At 43.3% G+C, this 12,301-nt stretch overlaps 1 protein-coding gene across 1 annotated transcript in view; it reads right to left on the bottom strand.

The window, feature by feature from the left end:
• Positions 1-12,301, bottom strand: part of Zfand3 (zinc finger AN1-type containing 3) — a 202,048-nt gene that overhangs the window by 51,290 nt on the left and 138,457 nt on the right. The window contains exon 4 of the mRNA XM_028767881.1: positions 827-892. Within this exon, the coding sequence (XP_028623714.1) occupies positions 827-892 (66 nt within the window). The remainder of the gene's footprint in view (positions 1-826; positions 893-12,301) is intronic.

The raw sequence follows: 12,301 nt of genomic DNA, 5'->3' as shown, positions 1-12,301 counted from the left end.
GTGGGTAATGTCCTCACCAACTGTATTCACACAGACAGTGTGGGTAATGTCCTCGGCAACTGTATTCACAGGAGCTAAGGCTCTAAGTGACAACAGTTTATGCTCTTTCTGTTTGAGAGTTTAAAAAGACTGAATTAAGTGAAGAACATCTCGACTGTGACCTTTAGAAAACAATATAATGTGAATACAAACCTTGAGATATTTTAAACAGGTAGTGTTACTAGAAAGGCACACCATTTAAAATAAATTAAGCTACAGGCTACGGGAGCAGTGGCCACTAGGTCTGCTTTTTAAAGGTCTACAAGATTCATGACTTCATGTTTAATAAAAATGTCACAGATGCAGTGATGTTTAGGCACTGGCCACTTGCAAAGACTGACTTCAGCAGACCTCACAGCTTCAGCATCAACAAGTAATCTCACAAGCTCCTGAGCTACTGGAATAGGTCAGTATTTTCTTCTATATAAAGCTTCTTTATGCTTTCATCACCTATTATTTAAACATTGCTTTTAAGAAATCTAGAACTTAGACAAATTGGGCAGTACTGTGTATATCATGCCTATTTCATAGCTTAACATCTATGAGGTCTTATCAAGTTGATAAATTTTGATGCCCACGTTGTTGGACCTAGCTGCCAGCACTATGCAGGCAGCATGACGCCTAGCGACATTATTCTCACTTCTAGCCAAATTCTAACCAACATTAAGTACAAAGTACATCATTTTGCAATTGATACAAAGGATTAGACCGTCCCCTGGAGCATACATCCCGAGTTAGAAGCAGCGGCCGATTTCTAGGAGAACTCGGGTAGGAACGGTGTACATACCTGCACCACAGGATCTTTTGGTTGCTGTGATTAAGGAGACCTGAGCTGCGTCTGTGCATGGCCCACCTAAAAACAAACAAGTAGGCACATCAGTCAGGGACCTTCCACACGCCCATAGCTGCCACGATGACAAGAGAAGCCACACAGGACAGCTCCCTTTGCAGATATGCGGGAGCCACAGCAGGATGGAGAGGATCGTGCGCAGTGTCTTCTAACAAGCTTGTATTTTAGCTTTGCAATCAACTCTATAGAGTTCCAGTCTTTCTACAGAGTATAATGTGCCTTTCATAAAACATGCTCAAGTCTCACATAATGTCGAAAAGTTAAAGAAAATTTTCATTAGCATTCAAATCTAGGAGAGAAGAAATTACCCAAGTCTGAGAAAACTGAGTTCTTCCACAAAGCAACCAAGGAGGCATGTGCCCGTTTTTAATCTCAGTGGTCACTGTACTTGGAATTCACTGTAAATATGGCCTCGAAGAAGGGCACTCACCCCCTAAGGAACAGCAAAGAAGAAATAAGGATTGTTTTAGTATATAAAGTAAACACTGCAGATCAAGGGATCTGTTTTCTCCTAAGAAGTGTGCCCGGGCCAACATGTCGTCAGGGGTCTGGGTGGGCGCAGAGATCTGATAGAGGCGGCCTGGAAAGCAGCACGCTCCTTCTGTAGGAGAAGGGCTATCACACCACACGAAGCCGACACTGACTATCCTCCAACATCTCTCAATGACCACATCCCAACTGGGAAGACAAGACGCTGCTGTATGAAAGCCAGTAACACTCAGCTTGCCCTGGGAAAGCGACACCAGTGACCACAAATGAACAGAACAGACAGGCAGTGCTACTTGTCAGGTGACTGACGGTTTGATATGGCTGGAGGCACTATCAGCAAGGTCATGGGGAAGGAAAGCGACTTGGGAATCCAAACTGGTGTGCCACCAGCCTTGTCTGTCTTTCCTTACCCAGGCCATGATGGCAACAACCTTCACAAGGTGTTAAGACACAGAAGGAACATCCTTAAAGGGAAGGAAGAACCAAGAAAGTATGCTGCTTGTTTCACACCCATGGTGTAACCACAGATCAGTCTTGCCAACTTCTTAGGAAGACAGACTGTGTGTACTTAAGGACCTATACAGCAGCATAGGTGGCTGCATGGGGAAGAATCAAGTGCCAAAGCATACAACAGGTGATGGATGTCACATGTAATCAAGGGAAGGACATGCATCACTGACCAACTTCACCTGGAAAATGTAAGAATTTGGAAATGAGGCAAGAAAAATTAGGAAATGTCCTAAGGCCTCTCAGAGGGCAGAGTAGGCTATTTCAACTGAATGTTTACTCCTGAAAATGCCACCTTCACCAGACAAATATAGTGAAATAAACTAAAACAAAATATAGTAAGATCGGAGGTGCTTAGAAAGGCACCTGAGTTTTGAAAATGAGCAACAGAAGAGGTGGCGAGCCACCCACACGTGCCCATCCTCTCCAGACTGGACTAAACTCTGACTTAGGGTTCCCCAAAACACTGTGGGTCTTAAGCCCATGGATTCTGTTGTTGTGTCAATGGCAACATACCCATCTCTCTCACAACAAAAGGGAACAAAAAAGTTGTCAAAAGCCAGGGAGCTCATGGTGGACTATCTCTGTAAAAACGCTGCATAAACCATGAGGCTTTCTGCTGTGTCTCATCACAGTGGACATTTAACGACACTCATGAATTTAAACTATGAGTTGGTAGATATCATTAAGGAAGTAAATAGATTTTTAAAACCTTTTAATGGAGGTGTAATATAAAGGACCTCAAGGAATGAGATACAGGTTGAGAATCCTTTATACAAAATACTTAGAATCAAAAACGTTTTGTATTTGGGGCTTTGTTTGGTTGTTTTATTGGTTGGCTGGTTGTTTTTAGTGGGTTTTGGAAAATTAAAATGATCTTGAAGCCGGGAGGTGGTGGCTCACGCCTTTAATCCCAGCACTTGGGAGGCAGAGGCAGGTGGATTTCTGAGTTCGAGGCCGGCCTGGTCTACAGAGTGAGTTCCAGGACAGCCAGGGCTACACAGAGAAACCCTGTCTCGAAAAACCAAACCCCCCCCCCAAAAAAAAAGTTACCTTGAGGACAGGAGGTCCCAAGACTGAACATCATATTCCATTATACTTCACCCAGACCCTGTCTGCACACATACCCTCAGCTAGCTCAACACAGCATTTTAGCAGCCCAGGACATGAGATCAAATATGGAATCTTCTGTCTCCCAAGTCTGATTCTGAAGCACTCTGGGTGTTTGGATTAGGGACACTGTCTTATGTAGTTTTATGTCAACTTGACATAACTTAAGAGTCATTTAGTAAGAAGAAATCTCAATTGAGAAAATGCCTCCACCATTACAACCAGCAGGCAAGCTTGTGGTACATTCTATTGATGAATGATTGATGAAGAAGGGCCCAAGCCTATTGTGTAGGTGGCACTACCCCTAGGCGGGTGAGCAATCCACAGGAGCAAGCTAGTAAGCACCACCCCCTCGTGGCCTCTGCATCAGGTTCTGCAAGCAAGTTCCTGCCTTGACTTCCCGTCCTGACTTCCCTGGATGATAAGGGGCTCAGCAAGCTGTAAGATGAAATAAACCCATTCCTCATCAAGTTGTTTTTGGACATGGTGTTTAATCAAAGCAATAGAAACATAAATTAAGATAGATACTCAAGCTGTATTAGAATGAATTATATATAACAACCATCTGATTGCAGTATTAGAACATCCTCTGAGATCCTTTAAAAACAGACACCTGGGGCTACTGAGATGGTTCAGTGTTTGACAGCAATTGCTGCTTTTTCAGGAGACCCAGGTTTGATTCTCAGCTAGGGAATCTAATGCCCTCTTTCTGGCCTCTGCAGGCACTAGGCACATATACAGTGCTTATACAGATACATATGTGTGTGTGTGTGTGTGTGTGCACGCGCACACATAAACACACACACACACACTAACTTTTTGAGACACAGACTCCTAAGTGCTAACTATGGAACTCTTTATGGAGTAAGTCAGGTGAGCAGGAGACCTGTGCACATTTCGAAGTTGGATACATGGTGGAGAAGTCAGTGAGAGTGTATCAGAACGCTTTCTTAAAGAATATCAATAAGTCATCCAAGAAAACTAGGAGGAGGGACAAGTACTGGAACTAGAACAATAAAAAAAGTGTCTGGAACTTATGAATGAACAAACATCCCATGCCTGCAAATCCCCAGGTAATAATCACATAAAAGAAATTTTACCTCACCTGAAGGTTAGGAGTTTAACTCTTAAAAAAAATATTCCTAGTCAATAAATCTCAGTAGGCTTTGGTAAAAAAATGCAAACAACCTTATAGCTCCAGAGCACAGCTCAGCATTCGTCACCACAGCTGTGCTCTCCAGAGAGCTTGTTAACCCAGCAGCCTAGTCCAATGTATCCACTCCACTACAGGAAAGTACACATAAGCACGGCTGAGCCACGAAAAACTGACAAGAGTAACTGGCGATGATAATACATCCCAGCTTTGATAATTGGGCCACATTATAAATGGAGAACTTGGTCTGACAGACAGTAACCTATGAAACGCTTTAAAAACACAGATCAAAAGCCTGTGAGTATCCCCTGTGTGTCCTATATAATTATGTGTCATCTAAACCACATGCACGGTCTGTCTGTCTGTCTGTCTGTCTGTCTAAGAGTTTCTCTGTGTAACCTTGGCCGTCCTAGAGCTTGCTCTGTAGACCAGGCCATCATCTGCCTGCCTCTCCCTCCCAAGTACTGGGCTTAAAGGTGTGTGCTACCACCACCCAACCAAACCACACAGCCTTGAAGGAAAAAAAGACTAGCCAGTAGAGAGGATAACATTTGCTCTTATACAATTAATTAAAAACCAATTGTTAAAATAAATGTATGTAATTGAAGAGGGAGGGTTCTATCAACAACAAGAAAACTACTCTGTGTCCCATGTGGTTCCAGTAAACAAAATAGTACTGAGAGCTGATGGTAAGGGTCAAAATAAAGGTGTCCACTCCACCAAGCCACCTGTACCCACCCCACTGTGAACTCTGCTGCACTCCTGGCCAGCTCTGCTCTAAGCAGGATGGAATACTCAGTACAGCGAGAAGTGAGAGAGCACTGCGTGACTCTGTGGGACGCCAGTGAAGATCAGAAACGAAGTAAATACATTTCTAAGCAGGGGCAATTAAAATCACGACCTTGGGGCCCACAGGAGCTCAAAGCAACTGGTGATGTCAAAAAGGCATTACTATTTAGTGCTTAGGGTTTCAAGACAGGAGCTCCGATGCTGGCACAGACCAGAGCGTGTCCCACTGAGCAGCCCGGAGGATCCTCTTATGGATAAAGGAGGAAGTGCCGTGCTGGGCACAGAGCACCTCACTTCTGCTCCCTTGGAAGCCAGGCGGCTTGTGGAGTGATCGTCACAGCACAAGCTACAGTCACCACCACTGGCTCTGTGTCACATCTGTAGACTGTACAGTGGCAGCTTCAGAAAGATAACTGTTGAGTGTTTATATGTTAAAGTCACAAGGTCTCTTGTTTAATACGCAGGGCTCTGTGTTGGCTACTCTTATGTCAACTTGACAAACTAAAGTTATCCAAAAAGAGGGAACTTCAAATGACAAAATGTCTCCATAAGATCCAGCTGTAGGTCACTGATCAGGGAGAGCCCAGCCCATTTCAGGTGGTGCTTTCCCTGGGCTGGTGGTCCTGGGTTCTATAAAGACTAAGGCAGAGCAAGCCAGGGCAAGCAATCCAGTAAGCAGCACTCCTCCATGGCCTCTGCATCAGCTCCTGCCTCCAGGATCCTGCCCTGTTTGTGTTCCTATTCTGGTTTTCTTCAGTGATGAGCCACGATCCTGTGAGCCAAACAAACCCTTTCCTCCCCAGTCTATTTTTGGTCATGGTGTTTCTCTCAGCAATGAAAGCCCTAACTAAGACAGTCTCTCAGGGAAGCAAATGATTTCTGAGCTTAAGTGGTAGCACATACCCACGATCTCAGAACTTAGGAGGCTGAGAGAGGAGCATCTCAAGTTCAAGACCAGCCTAGGCTACACCGCAAGGACCTGTCTCACAAAAGCAACCTCAACTGCCAGGCAAACCAACCAATATGTTTCTTTTTTTATTTCCTTTGTTAAACCAAATAACTAACTTTTCCAAGATTCTTCATTATCTAGAGGAGTTGAATAACAGACTAGCATACTGCATTTGATGTTATACTCAGAGGACTCCTTTCTAAAATGCCAGCTTTCTTCATTTACTTTGTAATTTACCAGTGAATAATGCTTCGGGCAGCCTGCCTGTGCTTTGTAATCAGGAAGTCTGCATATTCTTTTTGTCTTTCGGGGCTGTTTCTATGCTGATATTAAATGCGGGACCACACATGACATGTCAAGAACACTATGAAATGGTAACTTCGGCTGTGTTCCTAACAAGCAAAGATATTTCATAGCATACCTAACAGAGCAGTGGGTTTTCCTGGGAAAGTACTGATTTTAGTTCTGTGAGGTGGAAAACACAGCACTAATGTGAACACTCACTCACTGTAGCCCGGGAGTGCCTGCCCTTCCTAACGCTGCCGCCCTTTAGTACAGTTCCTCATGCGGTGGTGACCCCCACCATAAAATTATTTTCGTTGTTACTTTGTAATTATAATTTTGCTACTGCTATAAATTGTAACATAAATATCTGTGTTTTCTGGTGGTTTTAGGACATCCTGGTCAAAGGGTCGTTGGACTCTCAAAGGAGTCTTGACCCACAGGTTGAGAGTAACCTGCTGTAACCTGCAAAAAATCACACCTACAAAAAGGTATGCCATTAACTGTCAACACTCACGTTCCAAAGGGAAGTAGCAAAATTCTGAATTTTTTCAGTCTTCTAGAGTTGCTGAGTATGTAAAAAAATACCATGCTCAAGGTAGCTCATCGTGCAATCAACTCCATAGGCGACGAGGCGACAGCGACGACAGAAAGTAGAAAGCGCAGGCATAGCGGACAGCTACTCTTGGGCAAGCAACGCTCTCCAGCACTCAAAACTCAAGGCAAAACAAATATGAAAAACAGCATTTCTCCTTCATCTCCAAGTAGAAATCAACAATGCACTCTAAAAGGCTTTGTTAAAACATCGACCACGGCTGGTTATTTTTGGGCCCTGGTCCCAGCAGCTTTCATCGCCTGTAGTTAAATCATGTGCTAAAGCACATCAATTAGAAAAAATGGACTGTCAAGGACTCAGTCAGCTAAAATCGCCAGAAGCTCAATAATCGAACATTCTCCTATCAGCTCTTCCGAGGTAACTGCAAAACATTAATACACAAAATACCCACTCTCGGAGCAGATTTATAACACTTCAATTTTCTTGCTTAATTAACATGACATTTACATAACAGTGTGTAATTAATTCCCGACGAAAGGCACTGTGGGCTTATTAGAACGAGATCGTGCGTTTCTAAGCAGCTGGTCAATCTCACTCCATCATGACCCACACACTGTTTATGTCCCAGCAGCTCACGTCTCCACTCTAAAGGTGACCTCAGACAGACCCAACAGCCACAACCTTCTCCTCCCTAGAGATCTGGAATTCAGTATGCTGATGAAGCTTTCAGAGGAGGCTGAGCAATGCAGACATAGACTTCTATATTGCTATGGTCATGTTAAAAACAAAAGCTTACAAAAAATATTTAAATAATCTATTTCTTGAGTAATAAAGTAGTCCCTCTCTGAAAGCCTTCAACACATAGAGCAGAGCACTGATAGTAATAACAAGCAGGGGCAGACCAGGCTGCAGAAGAAACAAGTCACCCTTTCTGTCCCCATCACCCTACAGCTGCAACTCATGAGTCACTATAATCAGCAGAGACATACCTGACCTATCTACATAACTGGGTCTGAACAGCGCTACCGACGAAACACAAGTGACATGAAAACATAATGAGTGACTGGACATCTCCACAAAGACTGTGAAATATGTGTGCAGTTACAGCACTGCCTGCTCACTAGAAACGAAATTTTCCTACAACACCTTCCATGAAGCAGCACCAAAAGCAAACCTAAGTCAGGAGCGCTCTCCACACCCTGGCTCACGGATCCTTCCCCGGAGCAGCGTGGGCAGCTGCACTAGGATCGGAGGACACGCTCTCTCCTGGCCAGTAAGAGCACCCAGGTCAGGAGTTTCAAGGATAGAGGGGTCTAAGCTGCCTAGCACCTAAGTGTTTGAACACTTTTCTACATCAGATGAAAAAACTCCTAGCAAAAACCATCAAATAGATACAACTGTCATTCTAGTTTAAACAGCTGTCTTGTCCTTTAACCACATGTAGATGTTAATCTAACATGAAAGTCCCTAAACCTTGAGTCCTCGATAATCTGTTTATATTTAAAGCGAGCGAAGTTTGGTTTACACATACTCTAGTGACTGAGAACTTATCTAAAATTTAAACACACAAAGACATTAATGTTTCACTTAAATCAGAAAGTTACATCTCAATACAAAGATACTTTTATGAAACACAAGGATTCTTCTAACCTAGAGTCATGGTAGCACTCAAGTTCTGCACCCGCACTACCACACATGTGCAGCAGTCCCTAAGACAGATGGTGGCTCTGACAGTGCGCCACAGGTCTGCATGGAACACAACAGCGAACTCTTGATAGGTTTTCAAGTCTCCCCACCCTCCTTTCAAGCCAACCCTCTCACATTACTTCGGCAGGGACTCGTCCATTCTAAATGTTAGGAGATAAAGCTAAGTGACATGAACGCAGTCACCAATCCCGACCACGGCACTCTGGTTTGCTGTTACCTAGAATGACTGCAAGGGTTCATGGAACCCCATTCATTCTAGGTAAGCAGCGAACATGTGCAGTAGCAGTTCCTCAGGTGAGACTGTGACAAGACCTCAGAACAAGAAACAATGTCATCTTGGGGGTCAAAAACCAAATCTCCATTGAGGAAAGTTTAATTTTTTTTTCTAATTTTAGACACTACTTTTGTTGCCTCATAACAAAGTACATTTAGTATGGATATGAAATCAGGGGCTGGCACACGTCTAATTTAGGCTTTGATTCTAAGTACTTACAGGCTTAACTAAGGCCCCAATGTGATTTGATTATTTGCATTTCTACCGTCAACACAAGCATGATTGTCGTAACCCTGGTGGAGACACTCAGCACTCGGAAGGGTTTTATTGGGTTTTTTTCCCCTTTAAAAAAAAAAAACTAACAGGCTGGGAGACTTTCACAAAGGTTAAGAGCACTTACTGCCCTTGCAGAGGACCTGGGTTTGGTTCCCAGCACCTACAGAGTGGCTGCTCACAACTGTTAACTGGAGTACTTAGGGGATCTGATGCCTTCTTTGGCCTCCATGAACAGTTCATGCATATGGTGCACATGCATGCATGCAGACAAAACACTCATAAATGTAACAAAAATAAATAAAATAAAAACGGAAGTATTAAGACCATTCTCATAAATCTTATCTGCATGGGAACTTGTGTGTGCTCTTAATAAGAAGCTTCAGGGAGAATGAAACAAGATACGTATCCAGGCCACAGGTGCTGTCTTGTGCAATTTTAAAAGGAACCAAGGATACCATGCCTTCTCTACCTCACTGTGCAGTCCCTCAGCTGCACTAGTTCTGAGTGTGTCAAAGAGTGTCTCTGCACGAAAGGCCCTGCTGCACACAGTCCACACTGCCAGGTCTTAGGTAGTCAAAGGGTTGTTATGAAAATTTAAAAGCCCTTCACCAAAGCGGCCCCTCTACTGACGGAAACACGAAGCGGCTTCTGGAGAGTGGAGGGGGTGAAGGAAGTACTGAGCTCTATGTTGGCTGGTTGGCTTGGTTTGGTTTAGGCCCTGGCAGCTCCGAGTGCTCAGAGAGCTGAATAAACACAAATATATTCCTGCCTAGTAAAAGGACGACTTCTAGCACATCAAGTAGGTGCCTCTCTCACGACTTTTCAGCCAAACATTTTGTCCTAAACAAAGCGTAGGTTTAGCTTAAGGTCATCAGTGTCACCTGCTTCCTGTACCTACACCAAACAGAAACACGACAGCTGCAAAGGCTAGGCTGGTGTGACATGACGTGCTTGTTCACTGTGGCCTTTACCTTCAGAAAAGCGCAGAACATTTACTCTAATAAGGTGTCTTTTGAATCCCTCTCTGTATCTGCAAAGCACTGGCAGTAACAGGATGGCTTCAGTAAGTGGACACCTTACAGCTGCCAGCGAAGACCACAGAAACAAACTGATTATGTTTCTGGCCTTAGAGGCCCTGGACAGTAAATATGACAAGCTCTCTACTCTTCCCTTTTACAGAAACTTAAGACACTTCACTTAAAGGGAGATATCCAGAAGATAAGACTAAGACCATGGGTAGAAACTTCCTTGACAAGAGGCAGACCAGAGTGAGACAGGCACACAGAGACCCTTGTCAATTCAAACTGATCAACTGTCACAAGGACACACACAGACTTCCTAATTGTTATGTTTGAGACTACTTAACTCTGCCATTAAACACCAATGTGTTATTATCTATTATTGGTGAGCTAACGAGGAGCTGCTGACAAGTCAAGCAATGAGACCTTTAATGTATCAAAACACACAATGTAGTTCCCTTTCCGCTTTGTTTTTGAGACAGGGTTTCTCTGTGTAGCCCGGGATATCCTGGAGTTCTCTGTAGACCAGGCTGGCCTCAAACTCAAGACATTTATCTGTTTTTGCCTCCGAATGCGGGGATTAAAGGTATGTTCCACCACTACCCAGCCATATAAAGTAGTTCTAAAGAGTACAAAAATTGACAGTAAAACATCTCTACATATTCAAAGTAAAAACTGACTGAAGATGCACAATGCTAGGCGCTCTCAAGTTGAGGAGAACAGTATAAAACAGAGTCTTCGCTTGTTGGAGCCTAGACTATAAGCCGGTAGAGAGCGATGAGAACCCAAGTCTAAAAGGTCACAGTAATAGACAATTTGAGAATGCGTGTCATGGGTAAGTAGTCCACAGGTTCCTTAATGGAAACAGTCATGGTAACTGAAACAACCCTGAGCCGGCCGGCCACAGGGAGCACGAGCCCAATGGCCTGTGAGTGACGGGGATTCTGGGAAAGCAAAGCTTCAAACTGGTTCAGAAGCAGGCAGACTGCCACGCCCAGGGCTGGCACAAGGTTAAGAATCTGCAAAGGCATGAAACTGGGAGGGGAGAAAATGAGAAATAGATATGGTGAAGCACGCGGTATGCGTGCGTGGAAGTATTACTTAAAAAAAAATCGCGTGCACTGCAAGCGGTGAGTTGATGAGAGAATCCTGTCTCTGATATCACTACACTGGTACATTCATCTGGCAGGCTGTTCTGTACTATGAAAATAGCAGAAGCAAGGAGAGATTATGGATATAGTCCTATAAAAACAGTGGCAATAGCAACTTCCCAGATTTAAATTTTGTCCAGTTAACTACATGCATGATCACAGAGGCAAATTAGGAACTATAAACCATACTACAGGTAAAATTAAAATTAGGGGGGAATGGGAGGGAAGGACTCTGTGATGGAGAGACTGGTAGGGGGATCAGCATTTGGGATGTAAATAAATAAATAATATGAATAAATAGAAAATAAAGTAGTTACAAAATTAAATTTATTGTTAAAAAAAATATGGCTAGGGAGATGGCTGGTTTAATGAGTAAAATACTTGCTGTGTGAACATGAGAACCAAAGTTTAGATCCCCAGTACTCAGATACAATTTGGGTTGCCATAAGAGACTGCTTATAATGCCAGCACACAGAAGGCAGAGACAGAATCCTGGATCAAGCTGGCTAGCTGGACTAGCAGAGCAGGTGAGCTCTGGATCCACGACGCTCAAGAAACACAGCTCTCAACAAGTAAAGACAGAGAGCAATTGAAGAGAACATCCAACGTCAATCTGGGGTCTCCACATGTACCACACACCCCACCATGTGCCCACATATACATATTAGCCTACACACACACACACACACACACACACACACGTCAATATTTGTTTGTACACTTGTAATAATATACTTTAAAATTTAAAATACCATTAGTGGAAGAAATTTTTTAACATTACCAATAATGTGCAATTTTTTTATGAATAATTTAAAAACCTAGATAAAATGGACAATGTTCTAATAGTCCCTCTTATTTGCAGATGCTATCCTTTAAGCATCCCCCCAAAGATACCTGGAACTACAGGCAGTATCAAATTCTGTATCCTATCCATATTTACAATAAAGTTTAATTCATGAATTATGCCCAGTAAGATTAACATAAATAATAATGGCATAGAAAGCTTAAAGCCACAGTAGAATTCTCAACATAACTGTTTTGGAGTTATGTGGCTGTTGATAAATACACTAACGGCTATTTCAGCAAAAACACTGCAAACCATAGCAGCCAACCTGATGACCAAGCCTATGGTGTCAACAGGCAGGCAGCA

This window comes from Grammomys surdaster, unplaced genomic scaffold, assembly GCF_004785775.1.
Source record: "Grammomys surdaster isolate TR1022 unplaced genomic scaffold, NIH_TR_1.0 183, whole genome shotgun sequence".
Lineage (NCBI taxonomy): Eukaryota > Metazoa > Chordata > Mammalia > Rodentia > Muridae > Grammomys > Grammomys surdaster.
This window is presented reverse-complemented; position numbering and strand designations above follow the sequence as displayed.